General features: G+C 40.4%; 1 protein-coding gene across 5 annotated transcripts in view; it reads right to left on the bottom strand.

Annotated features, from left to right (window-relative positions):
• PHLDB2 (pleckstrin homology like domain family B member 2) overlaps positions 1–24,806 on the bottom strand; it is a 71,469-nt gene that overhangs the window by 22,996 nt on the left and 23,667 nt on the right. For 3 of the 5 annotated variants that reach the window (XM_049824268.1, XM_049824270.1, XM_049824272.1), the window contains exons 4-10: positions 23,304–23,687; positions 20,863–21,006; positions 19,862–19,999; positions 9,388–9,516; positions 4,864–5,019; positions 3,977–4,087; positions 3,137–3,226 (exon numbers count right to left, since the gene is read on the bottom strand). In XM_049824268.1, coding sequence (XP_049680225.1) covers positions 3,137–3,226; positions 3,977–4,087; positions 4,864–5,019; positions 9,388–9,516; positions 19,862–19,999; positions 20,863–21,006; positions 23,304–23,687 — 1,152 coding nt within the window. The remainder of the gene's footprint in view (positions 1–3,136; positions 3,227–3,976; positions 4,088–4,863; positions 5,020–9,387; positions 9,517–19,861; positions 20,000–20,862; positions 21,007–23,303; positions 23,688–24,806) is intronic. The other 2 variants (XM_049824269.1, XM_049824271.1) reach the window with 1 other exon arrangement.

The raw sequence follows: 24,806 nt of genomic DNA, 5'->3' as shown, positions 1-24,806 counted from the left end.
CATCACTTGTTTTGTATATTCCAATCCTTTTATTATCATTGTCATTTTAGTATTGTTATTGTTAGCATTATTATTGTCGTCTTTTCTGTTCAATTAATCTTTTCTTATCTTAACCCTCAAGTTTTACCATTTTCCTTCTGATTCTCTCCCCCATCCCACTGGATGGGGAGGGGATTGAGTGAGCGCTGCGTGGTGCTTAGTTGCTGGCTATGACAGCCCCATAGCCATTACAATTTGATTTTTTATTTATTTTATTTTAAACAATCATACAGGAGGTGATGGACTGAGGAAAGGCACGGACATCAGAGTGTGCTTCTGCCTGCAGAGAAGATTTATGGAGCCAGATTTGAGATGTAACAGCAGAATACAATTATTGCATGTGTTTTGGTGTTAACTGAATAATTGTGATCTAAAAAATAAAATACGAATTCTAATCCATGGTGTATAGGATGCCAGACTGTAAAAAGTCAAATGTCCTAACTTCTTGTCCATAAAAAACAAGGCTATGCAAAAGGAAGAATAAATCACCATTGAAGCAATATCATAAAAATGAGATAGTAATATGCTTATTTTTTAAATCAAGATGGCAAGCTGCTTTTAAGTTTGGAAGATGTTGAAGTGCCCATGTTTCTATTACTGTACCAGCACACGGACATGCCAGTATGTATACTTCAGCAAATCAGTAAGAGAAGCCACAGACTGCTATAGTATTTCTTCTTTTTAAAAATGCATAAATTTAGCAATGATCATAGAAGGCAAGCTGAAAAAAATACCAACCCTACACCCTATTAGCATAATTTTCAAGGTATTTTATCAGTCATTTCAAGCAGATACACAATTCTGGAAAACCAAGTACCATACTGTGAACACAACACTCCAGAAATAGGAGGCAAATCTTAACTGTGATATTATTTGATGAACTATTAAATGAGAAGGAGATTGGGTAAGATACTAAAGTTTACCTCTCAAAATACATGGCCATATTACAGTAAAATAGAGTCCAGTAAGAATAAACATAAAACTTGCTTAACCATCTTGTAGAAGTAGTATATCAGTAACCAAAATTTGGCAAGTCTATGAATGCAATATCGTATTAATTTTTATAGAGGATAAAAGTACTTTCACCATTATATGAAAAACACTCAATTCAGACTCACAACTCCAATGAGGATTCACCATGGGGTTAAAAAAGCAACCAACCAAACGACTGTGCCGTGCATTAACTCAGGCCCCTATTACATTAGATTAAATAAATGGTTTCAAGTCAGTGTAGGCATCAAGCCATTTTGTCAACGCTGAACTTTTAAACAGCATTGATTTTCCTCACTTATTTAAGTACTGGGATAAGCATCCTGCCTCTCTACGTGAGGTCATGTTACTCTATTGCTATGCATGCAGGGACTAAGCTTCACGATGAATGGAAGAGAGTTAAAAATGTGTGCTTTTGTGAGGAGGGGCTGGGAAATGTTGGACTGCAGACTCGACTGATAGGTGAGCAACCGCATGGTGAAATTAACTTCTGTGTGCAGGCGGTCTCTTTAAGCCTGTGTACCATTTGGTGCCTGATTTTTAAAGGTGCTGGAGCAGTCAGAGAAAAATTAAACTGGACTGAGACAAACATAACATCTGGCAAGGAAAGGCATTTCTTTTATAGGACAGAGCCTATGGGGACACTGAGCGCGAAACAGAAAACGCATGCCGTTCCTTCTCTCATTTGCCTTGGAGTAAGTCCTAACTGACTTCACTACTGTGATCAGAATGATGCTGCTGAATAATCCGTTTCAATAAAAGGAGTGTCAGGCTCACTTAATGTAGTTGCATTTTGAAATATCTGTGATTAAACAAACCATTATGTGGATATGAAGATCCAAATCAGAGATAGCACCCACTCTTCAGTGAGACAATGAACAGATCCATCTCAAAATGAAAAAAATGAAGCTTAGACTTGCCAGATGTCCTGGTGGGAGGTCAGATGTCCAGGTCAGAACACAACCTAGGACACTGAAAGTCTAAGCATCTGCAGCATGGCTTGCAGTGAGGAAGAGCGCTCAGCCCTCCTGGCATGTGCTGGAGGCCACCCAGGTTCACCAGGAACTTGGGAGGCCAAATAAGCAAGATGCCATTTCCCAGGTGCTGAAAAGACACGTGGTTGCTTTAGACGTCAAGAGCCCAACTTCACACAGTGAAGCCTACGTCATTAGATGTGGCAGACCTTGTTCAGGGCTTCAATACAAGCAGATCCAGCAAGTCCAGTCAGACCTCTTAAGCAGAAGTTAATGAAGCAGCCATAGATACCTGTCAGTGTATTTTAAATGCTAGATTTTCCGCTTCTCCAGTTACACCTTCATGTTTATCTGCAATTTGCAGATTCATCAAGTCAAGTCAAGAAGATTAATATGCGGAGTTAATGTTAATATCGTACATGCTAACTGAATCTTTGCAATGGGCTGTTGCTTACCTTACGCTGACTTTGCTCAAGGACCTTGAGGCTTAAAGCAGTAACCTCAAACCCATGAAGTCTTGACATCTGAGGTAAGTTCTGGGTCTCATCGTGCATTACACAAACTAACTCACTTTTTTTCAGCAAAAAATACTTGACACCTACTCTAACTATTCAAAACAGTTAAATAAATAGCTTAATAGGTATCTCACAGCCACAATAGCTTGAAGTCTTCAATTCAATGCTTTTTAAAAAGATCAAAATATACAGTAGTCATGCTCTACTGCAGAGCCTTAGAATAAAGGGAGGGGAGGCAATGATAAAATCTACAGTGCAAAAATAAGACTGAACTGTATTTGTACTTGAACAGTTATTCCTGGACCTCATTCTTCTTCACTTCAATGAAGTTTAATTGTCTATTTTGAGAAAATTAGACACACGCACCCCACACATAAAACCGATCATTTTTCCAGAGCGAGAGATTAAGGAGATACCAGTCACATCTGGGAAAATGTCACGAGAAGCTATTTTTGCTCACGCATGCATTTGGACTTCTATGAATAGCTTTACACAGTAATTTCATCACATCTCAAAAAATTTTACATGAATAGGATTTCACTAAATACTAAAATGCTTTTGTAGGAAGTGTTATTAAAAGTTACTTATGGTAAAGTCAAAAGCAGTGAATCTCTTTACCTCTTTTAGACTATTGGGACTGACAGGAAATCCCTTTCCTCCGGAAAGCGTGGAATATTTCTTTTCCAGATTACAGAGGTTCTCTTTTTCCTGTTAAAAACAGACATTTTATGTTAAATACCAACAGCCATGTAGTGAAAATAAATGCTTGCCATTTTCTTAACCGTGTAAAGAAACATCCTCAGATGGAAGGCTAGAAACTGCATAGCAGAGCCTCAACTTCATCCATTTACAGCAGAACTGAACAAAAAAATGGAAGTACAGAACAAAAAGCTAGTGAAAGATCTTACTTAATAACTAGAGACAAACCAAACAGGTCTTCCTTCAGCATTTTGAAAATGCTGATTCTTCTTAATGAACTAAACATGATTTCTCTCACGATTAAAAGCAAAACATAAAATGGATGCAAAGGGTTCATGCCAGTTTCTCATTAACCAGATGTTAGCTGATGTTAAGTAGGTCATCTTGTGGCCTAGCATGGGCTATTACAAGGCAAAAATCTGAGCTCTCTGTGCACAGCTCCAGCAGCCACACAGGGAACACAGGCTTCTAGCTTCAGCACCCACGTGGGTGCCTCTGGTTGAGTCCTCTGGAAGGGGGGCACCTCTAAAACCCTCTTGATTACCAAATGCCACTAGCATTTTCTCTTAGGAAATCTGCTGATTAATTACAAAAGATTTTTTTTTTAAAGGTTAATGGAGACAAACAGTGTCTATCACATTATTACATACTTGCTAGCTTCTACACAACTGATGCTTTTCTTGTGCTCTATGTTCTTTTATTCTATGAAATGCTCTGTTGTTACACGCTAAAAATATCTGAAAGACAATAAATACTTACCCTTTGCAGCATCATTATTAAGTTGTTTTTCTCTTTTACAAAATGATCTTGTTCTCTTTGTGCTTGTTGGACAATATGATTGGCTTGTTTTTTGAGAGCAGAAATCTTTTCCTAATATAAAAAGAAAATAATCACAATTTACATGTTTTATTTTCAAAGCACAAGACAACCTGCAGCAAGGATCCTATTCATAAGAGTTCACTCATTCATATGAGTGAAGCAGTAGGAAAAGAAGTTTTTACAAGACAGCTCACTGCTCTGAAGGAGATAATTAAACAAGACTTAGACAGTAAAGAGAATTTATTCCAGAGACAAAAGAACAATTGCACATATTCTTTGAAAATATGGTGACTAGCATCTATATACTGAACAGAACTGGTGTAGAGATGCAACTTCTGATCTCTGCAAAACTGGTATTTAATTGGTTGAGATAGGACCTTTACAACTGATCTTAAAAATTAAGGCACTTCTTTAATTTGATGTTCTTTTAATTTGATGTTCTATTATTATTTTAACAAAATCATCTAACATCAACATCAATCATGATCATAAAACAACTGTAGTTTTGTCCAAAGTGTACAAATCTCCTTTCTTAAAGAAGAAAAAACAACGCTTTGGTACTTTTTGTAGCAAATTAAAGGGTTTAATTTGCATATGCCAATATACAAACAGGGCATGGAATTTTATTTATTTATTTCCTTTTGGAGAAGTGCGTAATTTGATCTGTGTGGGATGTTACTGGGCTATCATCTTCACTCTGCTTCAGAAGCTTTTTTCAAAGAGAAAAGTTTTGCATTGTTTGTTACAGATGGGCAGGTTGTAGCTCCATTTCATCTTCTTTATGCTCAACAACAAAGAACAAATGAAGCGAGTGTTAGTGCTTTTACCTTTCTACTGACAATGCTGCGCTGATATTCAGCTACTTCACGCAGGAGCTGTTGTGTCAGATTTTCTTTCTCTTCATCTAACCTGCTTTCATGTTCAAGTTGCTGAAATTCCAAATCTTCAAAGTGTTTGCTTTCTATGTCCAAAAGATCAGCATCCTTAAGCAAAAAAAAAAAAAGAAAGAAGTAATCATGCAGAGATATTTACAAACAAACAAACAAACACAAAAATCAGTATAAAACAGTATTTATGTAACCCATACAACACGTTCAAAAGGAGCTCAATGCTTTTAATGACCTACTGTCATAATAAGAGAGCAAATAGGGCTAATCATTATCCTGATGTTGCTTTCTGCATCACTCCTACTGTCTGTCTCCCCCAGCTGAGAAAGATGAAGCACCTGTACATTGAGGAAGCTGTTTTGCAGTGTTCAGAGCAAGCTGGAGCATCCTAAGCACCGAGGGTACCCTGGCCGGGCAGATCACTCTGCTGTAGCCTAGCTGTGACACCACCAAAGCCTGAACCCATTTGGTGAGGTTGTCACATGCCAAACTGGGAGAGCATCTACTTACCAACCAAAAAGGACAGAAAGCATCATCCCAGTGACACTGGAGAACTGCACACTGAATTAACTAATTACGGGAATACACACTCAAACGAAGGAGTCTGAACTGCAGTTAGAATTTCTTCAGGTCCAGCCCAAGTACCAGCAACTGTTTTTATTAACAGACATAGGGTCAGATAAGACAAAAGATAGGTGGAGCTGTGTGCCATCAGCACACTGCCATCACCTCAGCAGTGACGTCCGACCGTGCAAGTTGCTCAGCCAGAGGCTGATCGTGGACCACCGAATTGGTGCTGACAACTGCTCCCTGTGCAAACACATAATTAAGGACTCTAGTCATCCACCCTAGCCAGTAGGTGTATTACTTCAGAAAAGATACCAGCCCGCTTTTATGCGTTCCCCTGGACCAACGCCAGGTTTTGTCAGGAAAAAGAGGTTGAATGCTGCAGAAAAGACCCAAGAAATAAGAACACACCTGCCTTCCGCTTAGGGATGATGAGATAAAACTTATGGTGCTTTTCAGCACAAGAACTGAGTGATAATCTTTCTCCTGCAACTTTTGTGTATTCATAACATGAATTCCTACTTGCAAGTTCCAGAGTTCTGAAGAAAAGGGTGCTTTTCATAATCACAGTATTACTAAACGCTAAGGCTCTCTAGAATAGGTTCATTGTACGTAACTTGTTACACAAGAAAACCTACATCCTGTAAGCAATTTTTTATTTTAGAGAAATGCAAACTTACTCCTTTTCTTATTTTGACCTAGGGCAAAGGTTAGTGACTGAGATAAGCAGACAGGTCTCTATAAAGGCATTCAAAACCAGCTTCTGATGTACCAGGGAAAGAGACGGGATGCAGAAACTGAAGAATCCAGGTTACTATATGAAATACCAATATCTTCCCATTATTCTCCAGATGTGCCTTTCACTTGTACGAGAGAGGGAAGATATCAAAAGCAAAGGCGTGGGGTAAAAATTACAAGAAAGCAGTTTACCTACTATACAGAACTGCTTCATTCAAACCAGTCAGCCATCTTCAGTATTCAAAACAAACAGAAGGACTTTGCCCGTGCCATGAAAGTCAACAAATTCAGCCTATTTGATACCACGTTAATTGCTACTGAGGTAGAAGAACAGACTTCAGAGAAGGCAAATGATAGCCAGAAAGGCAGCTGGTAGCCAGCTGAGCCCACAAAACGCTCTGTTCTTTGTGGGATGTGCTATGGAACAAGACCTTCACCACATTCTGTACCACTGTGCCCACTGGGGAAAAACAAACATACCTCATGCAAAACCAAGTCCATTTTCAAATTAAAAACCCTCCAAAGGGTAAACGGCAGTAGCGTAGCTCTACCAGTGGTTGCAGGCACATTGCAGCCAGATCGCCAGCCAGGCAGTCCCACAGGGACCGAGACCCCGGGCAGCCTGCGGGAGCAGGGCACAGTGGCAGGGGCACGAGATCTGGCTCCGAGACGTGCCCACAGAGTCCTTGCCGCAACCCTCACAAGGATCCTACGCGGCAGCATAGGATTTGTAGGAGGATTGCCTTCTTGCTGTAGGCAATGGCTTCCCGAACCAAGTAGCAAGCGTACTCCCTCCTTTTTATGAAGACCGTTGACATCCACATATTGTAATTTATAATCTATTAACAAACAACAGACACAGTGTTTCCATATTGGATTTCCAAACCATAAATTTCTCCTGCATCTCTATTACTTCAGTAATGGCACTGGAGAAAATTCAATGGGAGAGAACCTGGCCCTTACTTCAGGATGTGGCGGGAGCTCCACGGGCCGACATCATCTGTGAAAATTAGGAGAATTTTATCTGAAGAGTGAGGTATTTCCTAGCAATGGACAGCATCTTTTCAGATCTCTGCAGGAATCCTGGCATCTATTCTCATTCTCCATTTACGCGTACCTCTGTGAACCCAGGCACACGAGAACAAACAAGCTTTGATGCTTTCATACTAACAGGGAAGGATGAATCCTGCTAACTAACCTTAAATAAGCCATCAGGAAGATGAATGTTTTCCCTCAGTGCCTTCCACAAGCCCTTCCTCGGTGCCTTTCACCAGTCTCTGATGCCCGATGGGGAGAGCGTATATTCATGACGGACACCGGGCAGCACACAGAGCGTGCCAGCCGCCCGCTGCCAAGCCAGCCCGAAATCCAGACCCCCCCTTGCAGCCAGCTGCTGCAGGGAAATTGGCTGCCCGCTCCCCGGGGCACAAATCACGAAGTTACTGAAGTCCCAGAGGTGAAGCAATAGGGGAATTCATCACCTTCACACCTTCGGCGTTGGCAGTAGTCGCACAACGTAACCTGCTGCAGACTCAGGTATTTAATCCTGTACCGGGCTTATTTGGGGGGAAAAAGATATTTTCTCTATTTTGGGTATGATACTTACAGTAATTTCATAACTGCTCTCACACTGGATATCCATTTGAGCGCTACGGTACACTAATTCAGTGATAAAAATCTACTGCTTCCACCACAGCAGCCACAGCTAACTTTTGCTACAGTTGGGCGGGAATAATATGCAATAGAATTAACTGGACATTTAACTACACCTGCACATTTCAAGTTTTGTCCCACTTTCAAATCCAAAATCATTATTAAGCCAACTTGGAAGGAACAAAAAATTAAAAGAATTTAACTAAACAGATTTCTAGAAGCTTCTTGGTGGTCGATAGTGAGAAGGGATTTACTTCCATGCCACAGCAACAATACTGCAACTTCTCATGTTCACATACCTTCAAGTATGTGACTGCACAGGAAAAGCTTCCTTTCCTTTTAATATATATGAGATACTGCATAATTCTGCCTTTTTTCTTTTTTTAAAGGTAACTTACAAAAATACTTAACTGTCTCAAAACCAGCAAACTTCTCAGTTACTGCAGAAGAATTTAACATTGTTATTTCCAAAGCTGGAATTTTTTACTTTTCGCTCTTTGAATAAAAATTAAAAAAAAAAAAAAAAAAAAAAAAAAAAGAATTCTGCAAATAAACCAAAATCTAAAGAATATTTCCTACAAAGAAGAAAAGCCCTTTTTTGGTCACTGCTATTACAGCCCTTATTTCTAATATAAACACCCAAGCCAGAAAAAAATAAATAAAAAAAAATTAAAAAATCGAGTTTGACTTTCAGATGGCCTCTTGAGCTTGCTGTATTGATGCTTTGAAAATGATTCCCCCACCCCACTAAAGCTAACTATATGTGCTGTAGAACCCACTTAACATTAATGAATACTAAAATCTTTCCACAGAAAATAACTGTACCTTCACAGGCAACATTGTAGCTTTTTTGGTTACAAATAGTACAAAACAAAATCAGTTTGCAATTAGACTTTATGCAAAGGTTATTATAACAATGTGCAACTGTTGAAAGTCTAGGAAAAAATAAAGCTATTACAATAAGTAGTATAATCTTCAGAATGAATTTTTCAAAGCACAGTTCAGGCTAACAGCTAAGTTATATACTGAAAAAAAGAAGTTATCCATGGCTTCACTGAGACAGCCATTTACAGCATTGCAAAGGAGGAGTACACAACAGGATCAAACGATTGCAGCAGGAAAATGGCTGATACCACTGACCAATGTTCAATTCCTGCCTTTGCTCACACTGGTAAAGAGTGATGCTCCACCATCCATCTGACAGCTTCCACTCCACCCAGCAGGCCTAAGGTGCTGGTTACAGGCAAGTAGCCCAAAGCTTTAAAAACATTCAACACAAAATGATTTCCAATCTGCCCATTCACACTCTACTCGTTTGCCACCATACACATTATCTGTTACAAGCATTCCACAAAAAAACATAACCCTCGTGACTATTACCAATTATAAGTTGCAAATACGTTCAGACACTGGATACTTGAAACAGAATATGTTACACTTAACTCAAAAAAAAAAAAAAATCAACAGAAAAAAAAAGTTAGTGCAATCTTGAAACTTGCTACTGACCCTCTTCAGCTGCTGCTGTAATTGTTCCCTCATGGACTCAGGGCAATTATCAAGCTGCGTCTTCTGCTCGGAGTAAAGCTCCTGAAGCCTCTCTAGTTTTTCCCTCTCAGCATCAAGTTTTAATTTTTCCTGAAGCATGAACCAGAAAATAAACACAATTACCTTCAAACCCAAGCAGTTGTTAGTGATTATGACAGTGTGTGGCAAAACCTTAACAAACAGTTGAAGCACGTAGGTCAAAGACAGAAATCTCTTGTTAGTTGAAATGCAATGGTGGGGTGCAAAATGATCAACACAAAACATTAATCATTTTAGTGCGGTGATTAATTCTCTCCCTCGTCACTGTGTTTTGTACCCATGCCTGGATGATGCCATTAAAGCCCACTGCCCAAACACTTGTCTCACCTAATAAAAATTTAAAAAAAGGAGAAATAGTAGCCATGTTAGTGAGGTAACTGATGAAGGAGAGAGAAGAGAGTAGCTTTTAGAAAGCAAAATGGATGGAAAATGACTGTAGTCTGGCAGTGAGGGGAAAATGGATCTTCCCAGGAGAATGAATTACATGCCTATGTGCCTCTACAGATAAGTACATTTAGCAAGCAGTGAAAAAATGGAATGAGACAGAGCTTTATAAAGAAATAACTCTGGGCCAGGAAATCCTGTTGCAGCAGAAACACCAAGTGATTTAGCAAATTTACTTCAGTATACAGGAACTGTAACCTGTTCTCAGGGATCAAAGGGGACTGCTCAACCTCCCTGGTCTCCTCCAACTAGTTCAGTTTTCCTCTTGCTCCACTCGAGTAGCAGTACTCGGGACACTGCTTCTCACCCTCAAAAGCCTTTAACCTTTAAATCTTTGTAATAAAATACTACATGATTTACCATGCGGCACTGGTCCAAAAACTGGCTGCAGATCACTTAAAGCGACCTTGTAGGCCATTATTTAACTATGGACCAAAGTTTGGGAACCAATAAATCAGACTGCAGACAATTTTTTCAATGCCTTTTACTTGCATCTACACTGGCCAACGCAGAAGATGCATTTTCTTCAACTGAGCAACTAATAACTGGAAAAAACAATATGCCTGATATACCAGGCAGAAATAATCAAGTTAAGTCCCTGAAGCCCAGCTCTCTGCTACCTTCTAGAGTCACACTGGCATAGTTGCCTTTTCCTACTTCTTGTTCTGTAGTTGTGCATGTCCTGTCATATGGCCTCTAACTCTCCGTAATACTCAAAAATTAACAGTATCTGCCCCAAAATTTCAGCTTCTTCTTTTGGATGTTCCAAGAACAGTTGAATTCTGACACAGCATCCACTCATTTGTCCTCTTTCCAGTCCCAACTGTTATTTAATTTTAAAATAAAATCCATGGCTCAGCAGGTGTTGTATGATCAGACACTCTGCAGCACCCTTACGGCATGTGCCATAGGGAAGGAACTTCTTTTAGTATACAGCACTTGCCGTTTCAAACTGTGGGATGGTCTTTCCCCAAAACTTTCTCTTTGTTGTTCCTGACAAGGTTCTCAAATCCTCACGCACGGTGGAGGCACAAAAACGAACATGTATTAGCTGCCTGCTTTCTTTATGGTTTTATCTCTAAATCTAAGTGGGATCAGGGGCTCAGATTTCATTTTCCCAGTATTTAAAAACAACAACAGGAAGCATTCTCATTCAAGCTCAATGTCAACCAAATTCCCAGCTCTGTTATTTTCATTTACACGTGCAGCTTCATGGCTCAAACCATCAGCCAAACAAAATGCTGAACACAAAAGCTTATGGTTTTTTTCTAAGCTTGTAAAAGTGAACAACTGAGCCAGCATATTCAATTACCTGGACTTCCTAAACCAGCTTCTGCCTTATAACAACAGCAGAAGACCTCAGAAATACGGAGGATGTAGCACGTGCGAGCTGCACAATGAGGGAGAAGCATGCAGCTCTTGAGAGGTCACCTCTAGACCCCTGTCCCCAAGGAACCCCATTTGCTGAATCAACCTTACTTTCAACACAGAAAGAAACCTATGAATAAACTGGTAGTTGCCCTCCTCGCAAACCTTGCTGTCTGTTTAACATTCAGCCTACGGTCTGCCACGTTGTTTCTCGCTTCCCTTTTCTGCCTGCCCTGCAATCTAGAGCAGCAAGGACTTCTCTGACCTTAGCTGCAGCATCATGCCTCTGAAGCTATTAATAGCTCTCTAAAAGTCTATGCGCTGCCACAAGCACACTCATTCATCAACGAGCGAGTCAATTCTCAAGTGTGAGGAGACATCATCAGCAAGTATAAAACTCCCCGAGAATCCTGCCAGAGATACTGTTACTTCCCTCAAGAAATTAGAAATGTATTCCTTTGAGATTGAAAGCGATACTCATCTGGTCTATTTATAGCATAGGAAGTGCTAACATCCCACCAAACTGGCTCCCTGCAAAATGTGCAGTCTTAACAGGAAATACCACTTTCAGCAATGAGAGGCATTATATGTTTTGCAGCTGTGTAGTTAAGTTCACTGACATCTCTGGCTGTGCATTGGTAAAGTTCATTGAAGTCACAGAAAGGAATTTGATAAATAAATGAATAATCAGAATTTTTTCATACAGTCTCTTCTATAAATGGATCAAGGCAAGTTCTTCTAGAAGGGAAAAGATTAATAACTTTGCAAGCTAAGCGCAAGATGCAGACGAGGCGGGCCCGCGGCCGACTCCGCGAGCTGTTTGCTCAAGAGCAGCCAGCAGCAGAGCTGTGAACAGAACCCATGCGCTCCAGCTGCTCATCCTCATTTAACCGCATGAGCTTGTACTTGTTAAACATTTCTCTGCAGACAACTGCTTCCCAGCCCCGGTATTGACTCCAGAGTCGCATTAATTGCAGTCTGGCTGAATTCTTAACATCCTGTTTCCAGAGAAAAGAAGTACAGCTTAGCAAAGCATAACATCTGGTCTTAGCCTGCTGCCCAACTTGCCCCATGGTCTGCCTCTAGATACATGTTAAATGAACTTGGGATCAGCCTGGATACAGAGCAGGACTGTCTTGTTTTTTGATGATGCTGGGGCACAGCTTGGATCAGTTTTGGAAGATATCTGAATATTGTGATGGATAGCAGTAGAAAAAATTGATGCGTGACAGCGTCCCCCAAGAGCACAGCCATAGGATGTCAGCAGAGCACCCATGATATGAACATAGACCAGAAGTGATCAACATGGGTCACAGAAGGAAATCAACCTTTAGATCTGGTAGAATTGATTTTAGGGCAAAGAGAGAGGAAAAAAAGAATATATATCCAACACACCTCATAGATTATGAGGACACAGAGGAGATAAATGGACAATCATAGCCCCTAGAAGAACGGGAACAACAGAAAGAGACCAATTGCCTCAGTGCTGTCTCCTGTGGTTGAGGATGCCCTGTGCTTGATCGATACTGCTACTTAAAACCCTGGCAGGTCCCCACACCCCTTCCGCAGAGAAGTCATCCTACTTTTTGATTTGTCATTCATCACATTCTGCTACTGTAGGCAGGCAGGCTAAAACTGTAGAGCGGCATGTGTCTGCATGTGTATGTGCCTTCTGAATCAACCTTCCTGCTTAAACTGGTAGACTCTGCAGAAATGAGTCAGAGTAAATGTGGATGAAACAGAGAAAGCTTCTCAAAAATTGGAAAAAAAACGAAGTGAGAAACCTATCATTTTTACCAGGTCACTATGAAATGGCTTGTATGGCTAGGTGAATTGGGCTCACTCTACAACTTTCCAACCCCCATTCCCCAACCACCCTCCCCCCCAAAAAAAAACCCCAAACAACTTATGTGTTATTTTCAGAAGGAAAGAGAAACTGCAAAGAAACCTACAAGCCATAAACAAAGCAAAAAATGTACTGAATGCCTTCCCATCCAACAGGCTCTTATACATTAAATGTTGCAGTCTGAAGTACTCCAGGATGTCCCTCAGCCAAACCCACCTGCAACTCATCGTGTTTTAAGGTAGCAACCTCTCATTACCCACACCAAACTTCAGACATGCGTGCCCTGTCTCTCGGTATGCAATCGGCTAGTCTCACAACTCTCACAGGTTTCAGAAAAATAAGGAGAAGCACATGCAATTCTTTGTTCTGAAAAGCTTATCCATCTCATCTTCATGCTTTCATCTCTAGCCAAACTTTATTTTACACTCCAGAAGAACATCCCTCCCCTTCTTCAAAATAATCTACAGCAAACAGGACTGCAAAAGCTAGCAGTGGAGGAGAAAGAGCAGACTACAGAAATTATTCCTTTCCAGTCGGAAGTGGTGTGATGCTACAGAGTTTGTCCATTCAGTAAAACAATTTGGAAGAGGAAAAAAATTTGACTTTAACAACTCACTGATGAAATTGGCCTAACCCTTGCCATGAATTTGTAAGAAAATAGTCTAGTCCCTAACAGAAAGCAGGCTAGGAAATGTTATCTGCTCCTCAGTGGTTACTTGCTGAAAGGGGCAAATGGTACATTTGGGGAAAGCATTAAACCTGAGGTCTACCAACTCTTCCAGCATTCTTGCAAATTGAAAGCATTTCCCATGCTATGGCTGATACAAATCAGACTGCATACAACTCTGATTAAAAAAATACTGTTGAAATGAAACAGATAGTCCTGTGCACAAACTGTACATGCTCCTTTTCTATATTTTTCAGACTACTCTTTCCTGCATTCCTTGATCTCTTTCAGGACAGAAGCATAAAACTTATCATGATTTAGTTATTTGTCACTAAATCCCTGTGAGTTTCATGAAAGAAGCCATTAAGAGGAAAACAAAAAAAAGTATGCCAGGCATATGAAAAGGAGCATAATATGATAGAAGAAGGTATTTCATAATAGTTCTTTTTACTGTATGAGTGGCAAATAATTTATTATATGCAGCATAACAGACTATACAGTGATGGCATCTGTATGAGATCTCAATGGTTTTGTTTCACATGCATGTATCAAGCCAATGTTAAAAAGCATTTTAAAACAGAGTAAGCAATCCCTCTGCTGTAAGTAAAAAAAGTCACAATAGTTGGGCACATTAACTTGCTCCTAAGACAACTCAAGTTTTTTGGAATTTCTGAGCTCATTCTCCAACCATTGCAATTTGTTGTTCTAGTGAACAGATGGAGAGGCAAAAGAAAATCCCTGATTCTAGAGCCCTGCTCTTTCATAAATGTAGAAGTAATCATTCAAAGCAGAAGAAAAAAGTGAGAAAATTAAAATTCTGTATAGTCTTCAACATCTACACAACGATAAGAGGATTTCCCTTAGTGGTACATTCCATTCTGCTATTTCCCTTGTGACTGTTCTAAAAGAAGGCTTGTGAATACAGATTTTTCTCCTTGAGTCTTCATAATCATCTTTTTCCTCACTAGTGTTCTCTCTACAGGATATCCTTATGTGGATATATCTAGTGGATGCAAGTATTCTGCAGAATACTTAATCTTGAGTATCTTAAAGAGGTTAATAATGTTATAGACATGACAACTCATCCTTTTAAATCACTTGCTTACATCTTGCTGAACTGGAATCTTACCAGGAAAGATCTAAAAGGCTATGCTATGAGGCATAAGTTTGTCAGATTCATCAGGATGAAAAACAACAGCAGGAATTTTGAATCCAGAAGAGAAAGGACTGAGACCACCAGTATATTTTACTTTGATTGCTGGAGTCCCCCTTCATATGGCTCATCAGGCAGCTGCTCTTTCCTTGGCTCAATTCTTGCAAGTCTTTGCAGTACTAACTCAGCAAAGAGGCCGAGCTTCAAACGTTTTGGCATGTCTGGGATATTCTGTTAATGACTGAAAAATATTTCCACAAAAGCATGCGGACAAAATTAAATGTATTCCAAAAAAAGATGAGTTATCTGCTACCAGCTGCTCCTGATTTCTGCTCTCGAAAAAGGACAGGAAACCCAGTCTGATAAAGAGTCCCAGAGTACGTATTTCCACCACGCATAAGGCAAAGGCCCTCCAGAAGAAAATGAATAACCTCCCTCTCTTAAAATGCAGTCTAAACTTTTGCACAAATAATTGTTTTGAAACTCTCTGCCAAAACTCTCATTTAGCTATGATTACCTCCTACAGCACTTCTGCTGAATTCATTACTCATTTTCAGTTATTCCTGTTTATTCATGCTTGCTGATCCATTTTTTTCTTTCCCCAGCTATGTTGTTACTTTCAACTCACGCTTTAACCTGGAGACGTCAGGCATGGCTAATTATTAAGCACCTTTCTCCACATATGCTGGACTGCATGTTTTAAAACTACACAGACTAAGGAAGCACTGTATGAAAAGAAAGTACTTTGCAAATCTGGATTGCATCCAATTGGGCAAATACAATTTTCTCCAGCTTCCTTATAGACATGCGTCAATCCTGAACTAAGTCTCGTGAGCAAAGGGTCATCGGGAGGAAGTCATAATTGTAAATAGCACCAGGGACCCGAGGTGCTATTCCACTTGAAACAATAGCAATGCTGTACACCTACAGTACAGTAACATGAATAAGTGCCGCAGTAATTACAGGGAGCCGGGCCCGGACGGCAGGGAAAAGAGGGATTGGCTCACCTGCTTGCTTGTTGCTGGGCACTGCCCAGCGCAGCTCTCTCCAGAGCAGGCTGCACTCAAAGTAATTTTGTCGATACCTGTAGCAAAGCTCTTTCCTGGAAAGCTTCAAGCTACATCTGTCAAATTGTGTTACTAGCGACTTATCAGGGCTGTCCCTGCATAACTGGAACTTGCAATTAATTGCTTAATTAAATGCTGCTATTCAAAATATACAGTTGGTCATCTTTTTCTGTGGATAAAACTAAATATGTAGCACATGGTAGTTAAAAAAAAAAAAAAGAAAGAAAGAAAGAGACAGTTGTAGGCTGTGCTCGAGAAGCATGGTCATGGAGGCAAAGCCGGACCTTCCTCCATACCCTAGCACGATTTCCAGCACAGCTGAAAGCACAGGCCATGCCAAACAGCTCTGGAAGTAGCTACCCCAGCCAGGACAACTGAGTCCTGTCAGCACTTGTACCTGGCAGAGACGCACCACAGCCAGAACTGTGCCGAGTCCTGCAACGACACTGAAAGGCTCTGTCATCTCCTTTTCAAAACGGCAACCGCTCATAGCAATTATTTCCAAAACTGAAGTAAATGAACACTAATTGCTTCGCTCCTTACAATGTGTGTGCTGGCATACTCACAAAACAAGGGAAGCACTTTGAACTCACCACAGGGTGTGCGCTGCATTATCTCCCCCACCGATTCACTCGTTCTTCCTCACCATTAGTCCTGCCTGACACACGTTCAGGTAGGGCTGAGCACAGGACTCGAACGAGATCAGAATGCAGCCTACCATATAACGTACAAACCCGCCTGCAAAATCCGTTCCTGATTTACAAGCAAGGTGCTGGGACACAGACGTTGTACCACAGCAAAGAGCACACTGGCACAGCCCAAAACCAACCTCACAACTGTCCTGCCATCTGCCTTCGAGTATGATTTCCAGTCGATTCTCCTCCCTCGCAAGTGCTAGAAACTGTGGCTTTAAAACTGTGGCTTTAAAATCGTGCAAAAGTTGGCGAAACTTTGTGTCCTCATCCAAACAAATTGTGCACAGGGCATTAAAAACAAATTTCAAAAAAATAATCAAAGAATCAGGTAGAAAGTAGTACAAGAACTTCTGCCTACAGTCTATTTCAAGTACATAATCATGGCCCAATAATTAGATTGTAGTTTATGATCTCTCTTTTTAAGAATTTCACAAGTTTTTCAAACAGGTGCATGGGTAAGGATGAAACACAACCGGGCAGGGGTTTCCTGTCAAACAGGTGCTGAGATCAGTGGCAAATTCCAGGAGACACTCAAGTCGCTCCAGAGACAAGTGCCATCATGTACAGCACTAACGCCCCACCACCGTTTCGTGAGTGAAATTAACTCTTCTCCTCACTTCAAGACGACACCATGCGGTGTATTCAGATATCACTCTCTTACCCTGACAGAAACGTAACCGCTGTCCGAGCAATGGGACCCGACAGCTTCTTGCCAGGAAGCCCCACCAAAACCAAGACCACCAGTATGATTTGGGGTGAAATATTCAGGCAAGTAGAAGAAACCATTACCATTGTGCGGATACTGGGACAATTTTTCTTGCAAGAAACAACACAAAAAGTACCATCAGCAGGGTGGCAATCACTAGCCAAAACCTGAGCCTTAACTCTGTTGAGGAGGTCATAAGTTTCAAATTATTTCAGCAAAAAGGACCACCTACCACCTCCACCCGAGCAGCCCTTTTCTGGGGAGTTGACCCTGTACTACTACAGAGCCACGATATTGCCTATCATGCATCAGATCTGCAGGGCTGCAACCTTAAATGTACAGACACACAAATCAAGCTTTAAAAAAATGCTTGCTCTTTCAAGTCAGCCAGAACTTTTATTTGTTGACATGATGTGTGCCATCTGTTTTGCTGGCTGACACTACTTTCTCCAGAACACTTCAGCTGTCGCTTTATATTTTGCCCGTTTGCAGAAGCTTGTCTCCCATTTCTTTTTTAAACTTTCACTTCCATGCAATACTGTCAGACATCTTCCAGAACAAAACCTGTGGGCTCTCCTAGAGTTTATTTCTACAAAGATAATCTCAGTATTAACTGAGCGATGGCTTTAAACCTAGAGCATGCACTCACAGCTGGGTTGTTTGTTTGTTTAAAAAAAAAAAAAAGGAACACAAAAGAAAAGACAACTAAAAAATCATAACTGATCTGACTAGTGATGTGCTTCATACTGAAAAAAATGTTTTGAGTGAACTTGCCTTTTAAATTACAAGAGTGCTTTTTCTAGGCTGCTTTCCATGTTTCAGTTCAACTGAAAATTTAAACGAGACCTGGCATTTTAATTTTCTGACCGCTACACGCTAATGCTCCATCATACGATTGCAAAGAAATCTAAACAACCTACAGGTTTTAGAATAATTTCCATTAGTTTTATTGAACTTTGAGGCAACTAGATAACGAATACAAAAGGCAAAAGATCTCTTGAATTTCTGGATGTGTTATTTGTTACCACCTACCACCCAAAACTTCTGTCGTTTTGGAGGGTATCTGCTTGCACCACTCTATCTGCTGTTACCAACTTTAAACTCATCTTTATACCAAAAAGCAAGTACGGAACATGTTCCATGGACAACTTAAAACGTGACCACAGGCAACACTGAAAGCTGAAGGACTGCTGAGGGGTACGGAAAAGTGCAGGCAGGAAAGTCCACAGAATTTCAGGCTTAAGCTGGACGTGCGCAGTCACTCCGCAGGGCAGAGAGGTGGGAGCACTATTCTCCTTCTCAGACACAGGCTTGATGACTACAGCCACAAACCAGCATTCAGGCTCACGACAGGGTAGGCAGAAAGCGAAGACAAAAAGCTCAGAATAAAACAATGCAAGCTGCAAGGCGTGAATTAAACGGGAACTGTGAAAGAGCTAAAAGTGTGCAGCTTGGCTAAGCAAAAGCAAATAATGCAGAAGACGTCCAGATATTTCTGGAAAGCTTAAAAAAAGAGGGGGAGAGACTAGCTAGAGTATTTCCTCAAGTGACAGGTTTAAATTATGAGGTAGAGGATGAAATTTTAAAAGGAAACATTACTGGCTGAAAGCCCTGGAAAAACCTCCTGACCTTGAGGTATTATTGGCCGTGGCACATCCCCCGTGGAGAAGGGAACTGCCCCCGTGGAGAGGCCAGCAGAGCCTGCTGCAGGGAACCAGCTCTCCCGGGTTTGAGGGGGACAGCTTCATCTTGCAGGCCCTTTCTATTTCTGTACTGAAAATCCTATTGCAGTGCTATCCTGTTTTGCAAATATATGCATATATACATTTGCTGTGCATTTGAGAGCAATTAAGTCTCTGACTGTATAGGAGAACTAATTAATTCCTCGGACTTAATCACAGCGAGAATGTTCCACAGTACTAAAACTGTCAGTCAGTCAGCAAACAAACCAAACCAAAATAACTGCTTTAAAATTATGTACTTGACAGATGTCTTATATATCATTCTGTATAACAATAGATAGAGCCATCTTCTGAAACCACAGCCTTCTTTCATTCTGTTCCTTTGCTGAGAAAGGATTTATTTTTTTTTTTTAATTCAAAATATATAACCTACAATGGAAGGTAGTGGAACAGTTCAATTAATACTGTTCTTTTAAACAACAGGTAACTCAAGTCCAAGGATTTTTTATTAATCAAAAATATCTTCACAGTAGGTCAGGTCTTTTTACTAAAGTGTACTATATTTTGCTTGTCAAGTATAGCTTGGGAAACAAGATTGTTACAGGGAGATGATGGTGAGACAACTATTTTTTTCTTCCATATTTATCAAGCAAATTTACTGCTAGACAGTACTTCATAAAAAACTCTCCATCAACATGTTAATCATATAAATGTATTTTGAAGATCAAGGGGAACAGAGCATACAGCTAGCTAAGATAACTCAGTTACCTTTGTCTTTTCACCAATAACATTTCTCTCCAGCTCAGCTATTTTTCTGTTCAGATGATCCAATATTTCCTTCTCTTTCAGCAGCTCTGTTGTTTCAGATTTCTGTTCCCCATCCAAAAGGGCACATTCCATATCCAACTAGGAACACAAAACATTTTTCAGAAGCAGTCCAGATTAAGAAGAAATCTTGATACACATTATTTTCTGGGGGGAAGGGAGTGAGTTGGTGATTATTCACAAGAAAGAAACATTTTAAAAATAGGAAGAAGAAAAAAAAAAAGTAAGTTTTACTGCCACAAAAGTTAAAAAGAGATCAGAAATCTGAGAAAAAGTAAAACTGCAACATAAAATACTGCAAAATGAAGTCCAAACCAACTTTAGTTTGAAGATTCTTTTTTCCCAAAACTTTTTCTTTTCTATCTCTTCTCTGTGCTTCCTCCTGTTATGATACTGTACCGACTCTCTGTGCCCGGGCTCTGTAGGAAACCCTCCTGGAACAGCTGTTTCTTTCCTGTCACTGATAATTGGAGCAAGCACAACCCAAATGCCTGGCCAGCTTAGTCTGCAACTGTGAGATTCCAGAAGGCAAGAGGGTGCCAACATACCCTTGCCACCGTAAAGCCAAGCAGGTTTGAAAGGAAGTTGTCTCACTTCCTTTCTCTTTAAACGGTCACAGGAGATACCACCATAAAACTCCAAAGTTACACAAGGTATTTAGATCAATTGAGTGACCATTAAACAAGCAAGATTGTTCTAATTCCACTGAGGAGTATAATAGTTACAGCTGGGAAAGGCTAATCCGAGCATCACATCCATCTCCCAGCTGGGGAAAAATAACCCTCGTAGTAGGACACTGCCAGGTCCGTGATTCTGTGCCTAATGCTGGTGAAAATGCACAGACTATGAAGGCTACATACATATGTACTTGCTGAACCCATCAGACTTATGCTATGTAGACATACCTAACAAGCAAGACACTTAAAACCAAACATATTTCATACCTCTCTCGAGGATTCATCCATCTGGTCATTTAAATCTTTGATCTTCTGCTCAAGTTCTTCCAAGTTATTCAGTATTACTATGCGCTCCTCCTCCAGTCGACCAAGCTCCTGCCCTCTTTGCTCATCACTTGTGCATTCTGGTATCTGCAGTTGCACGTTACAAGAGGTTCATTAGAAAAAGAGTTAAACGCTGTCTTTCCTTCCCCTTTCATATTGTGTGCGTTTTAGACAAGTACGGTACTGCTTGTTCTGAATCCATTACCTATTTCATATCTACTATATTGCTATTTCTATATTTAGAAGGCGCACAAGAGAAACAAACATGATACTTTACTTCCAGGCAATGGAAGTAAATACTATACTTAACAGTAAATACTATTCATTCTACAGGAATTATTAAAACCTAACTTTTGAGAATACTTTACATGCTGGGCTATTTAGGTCGTAAAAATCCAAATTTTCCCTTATAAAAATAACACAGATAGATGAAGACGCTTTTTATGTAAATTTCAGCTGTTCATATAATAAAAGCCAGGAGGTAGGGTAGGACATTTTCGTAACTAGCCATTAAGATGGGCAGCTTCTGTAAAATAAGGACAAAAGTTGGTTCTGTCTCCCCAGTTAGCACTGAGGAAGTAGTACCCCTAACGTTGCTCTTTTCATTGCCATTTACTTACTAGATAAGTGTGCCAAGAAGTAAACAACATTATTAAGAAAATACCTGTGATCATATACCAGCAAAGGCTAGATCAAAGAGTATTGAGTTTCAAATGTGTTCTTCGTGTTCATCTGACCCCAGGGCCTTGCGATCCAATTACTCTGGTAAGGCTGCTCGCTCATTGTCCCCAATCAGGATTAGAAGCGGGTTGTGTGCAGGGCTTCGTGTTAACTACTGGACCACACAGCCTTGCTCAAAAGAGGCTCAGCTCAGCTACTGAATGGCTATTCTGAGAGCTGGCATTTTATCCTGAACAAATCTGATCTCGATATTTTAAAACAATGAGCTGTGTTTCATTAACACAGTTACTTGTTATTGCTTTTCTCAGGGCTTAGCAGAACACCCTTTACAATGAATGAATGAATGGTATTCCTTGATTAGCATTAGTAATCCTAGCAGGAAAGCCTCTTTTTGTCCGGTATCCTGTTCGGATAATGCTGACATAACATCTTCGATTTCAACTTCCTAATAAGGATTTAAAATAGCATCGCTGACTTGCACGAAGAAAGCTACAAATGGGAAAGAAATGCAAGACCACAGTAGCTTGTAAGTGGAATGTCTTACTACCTTTTCAACATGGAAAGACCAAGTAAAGCCATAATGGCACGTTTCTGTTCAGCATAATTTCACACTGAAAGACTCAGCAGACGGATTTCCAGAGAGATCCCTTTTAGAAGATAAAATGTTTTTCTATCACACCTCTCTCTTCTTCTACACGTACACACTTCTGTTGACTACAAATTCGTAAGAAAGTTAAGCAGAGGTTAAATACAATTCACGTTAGGCATACAATCATGCTGAAGCCCATACAATGTGTAAATAACAGCAAAAAGGAGAGACACAAAGTATTTCGAAGGTGTGAGTTTGTTAAACGGAAACCTGCTTTTGTGGCTTTGCTTGGTCTTATTATCCTCCTGATTCTAACTCTTGAATATAGTTATTTAACACACTGCCTGTCACCAAGATTTGCTGCACTGCTGGTCTGGCGCACCAGAACCCAGGCACTGACCCAAAACGACGAAAGGCCCCTGCCCCAGCCCAAAGGAGGCTGCTGCTGTCCTAGCTGAAGGAAATTGTTTCTCGAAGCTCATTTTTTAAAGGACAATTTCCCTCCAGTAAGAAAGAGAGGAGCTGGGTTAGAGAGGCGGGAGGCTGGCTGCCGCCGCCTGCCCCACGGGAGGCAGCAGCTGATTTGACAAGTGGCTCGGGTCCAGCCCCGGGAAAGGAGACAGGACAGTAAATTCGGCTCAGGCAACTCCTCTTCACCTCCCAGGCGACTGTTCTCGTTTGCTCATGAGAAAACACCCTCCTCTTACAGAAGACGGGAGCCTCAGGCTGGGAGAAGATGGCAGAGCTTCCCTTCCCTCCTACACCCCAGCACCGTGCTAAGCAGGGTTCCACTTTCTTAGGTTTCCAAGGTTTCACTTCCTTATTTGAGTAGCTATAATCGTTCAAGCAAACCTTCTCCCTCCGAAAAATCTTAAAATCTTAAAAAAGTCTTCACGAACTGCACCTACCTCTGAAACCAACCCCCCTTCCAGTGCTCCTAGCTTCCACAGAAAATGAAATAATCATTTGCTGGCTGCTAAGTGGTATGAGCTCTGAGATCAATTCTCACACCTAAGCCATCCTAACTGTAGCCCCTGCCAGGACAGCTGACTCCTAGAGGAGGATTTCGGGCAGTCAAACCTGGATGGTACTCTTTCCTCTTACAGAGCATTACCTTTGGTGTGATGCTTAGGTAGGATGATTCGGTGGCATCCTTCAGGAAGGTGGGAGCAGCGAAATGCGGAGGCTTTGCGCTTTCATTGAAGTGTTCGTCGGCTCTCAACCCTCTAGAGGAGAGGAAAGCAGCAGTGCTGCGACTGTGGCTGCTCAGCTCCGAGAAATCCGAATCGCTTGCAGATGATTTCAAGTGGCCTCTGAACCTCGTTTCCAGATTCATCTGGGAGTCTTCGAACACCGAATCCTCATCGGAGAGCTGAAGTTTTTCGAGTTCTTTGTTAATTTTTTGAACATCAGCAACTGTTGTAGCTGCAGCGGGGTCGCTGTCAGATTTGGAGTATTCTGCACACAGATTGAGGATTGTCTCCAGCCGCTGTCGTTCCTAGTTTTAAAAAAGATAATAGCACTGAGCATCACATGTGAACTAAAGTAAAGATGAAGTTAAAAAGTCTGCTGGGTTTTTTGTTTGGGGTTTTTTTAGAGTTAAGGATTAAAGTCCTCCAGTTCCATGTGTGTCACTAGCACTTTGAAATAATAAAGAGATACACGTAAATAAATTACAGCGCAAGATGAAGAATCAAAGTTAACATGGAAGAAGAACTTAAAAAATTAGAAGTACATTCCAGAGAAATGAATACCTACTTAAATAAGATGTCCTGTTTATCTTTCCAATGTAGAAAATGTTAATATTAATATTGTTTATTCAGGTTGTTGTAACCATACCCCGTTTGTACGTACACATGTCCAGTGAGCTCACTGTGTAAATCACCAGTTGTTCCACTTTACACTTACACTATACTCCTACCAAGCTGCAAAATATCGCACAGATTTTCCATGAACTCACTCATTACTGACTTTTTTGGATTTTCTGTTTTGTTAACTTTTATTCCCTTTTTTGGGAGAGAATTAGTCCACATTTTGAAACAAACAGTTTTAGGAGCATTAACAGAAAAATGAAGCATCACATCTAAAATACAACAGATGTTAAATGTCCAGAAGTGAGGGAAATCTTTATTTACCAGTTAACTCAAATTTCCTATGGATTCATACCAATATTTCAAACTCAAGAATCTGAAAAACTGCGCCAGTTTGACCTGATGTGCTTCAAGTTGCTATAAACATTTAATTCCCGAAGGATTTCTAGATCTTTATGATACTTTATAAAAAGTATCAGAAAGCTACATTTGTTTTATTTTACTGTATGCATAGCTTCCGGTAACCTCCATTTCAGATGACATTTTTTTCACCTCTCCATTTTTAAGAGGTAATGCTTTTATGTAAGTTTGTGTTTCTTTTGCTAAAAAAAGAAAAATAATGTAAATTAAAAATTGCTTACCATAAGCCTATTGAAAATTCTGCTGGAAAAAAAAAAGACCACTGTGAGAGTTCCATGCTTGGCATTAATACCTGCACTAATGATCTCATTTCTGATTTCTAGGAAATCCTTATTTTTAATAGTATTTAAAAAGAAAGCCAAAAACCCCCAAATCCTCAGCCTCCT

This window comes from Accipiter gentilis, chromosome 21, assembly GCF_929443795.1.
Source record: "Accipiter gentilis chromosome 21, bAccGen1.1, whole genome shotgun sequence".
In the NCBI taxonomy this organism is placed as follows: Eukaryota; Metazoa; Chordata; class Aves; order Accipitriformes; family Accipitridae; genus Astur; species Astur gentilis.
Note: the sequence above shows the minus strand (reverse complement) of the source record. Positions and strands in the feature narration are given on the sequence as shown.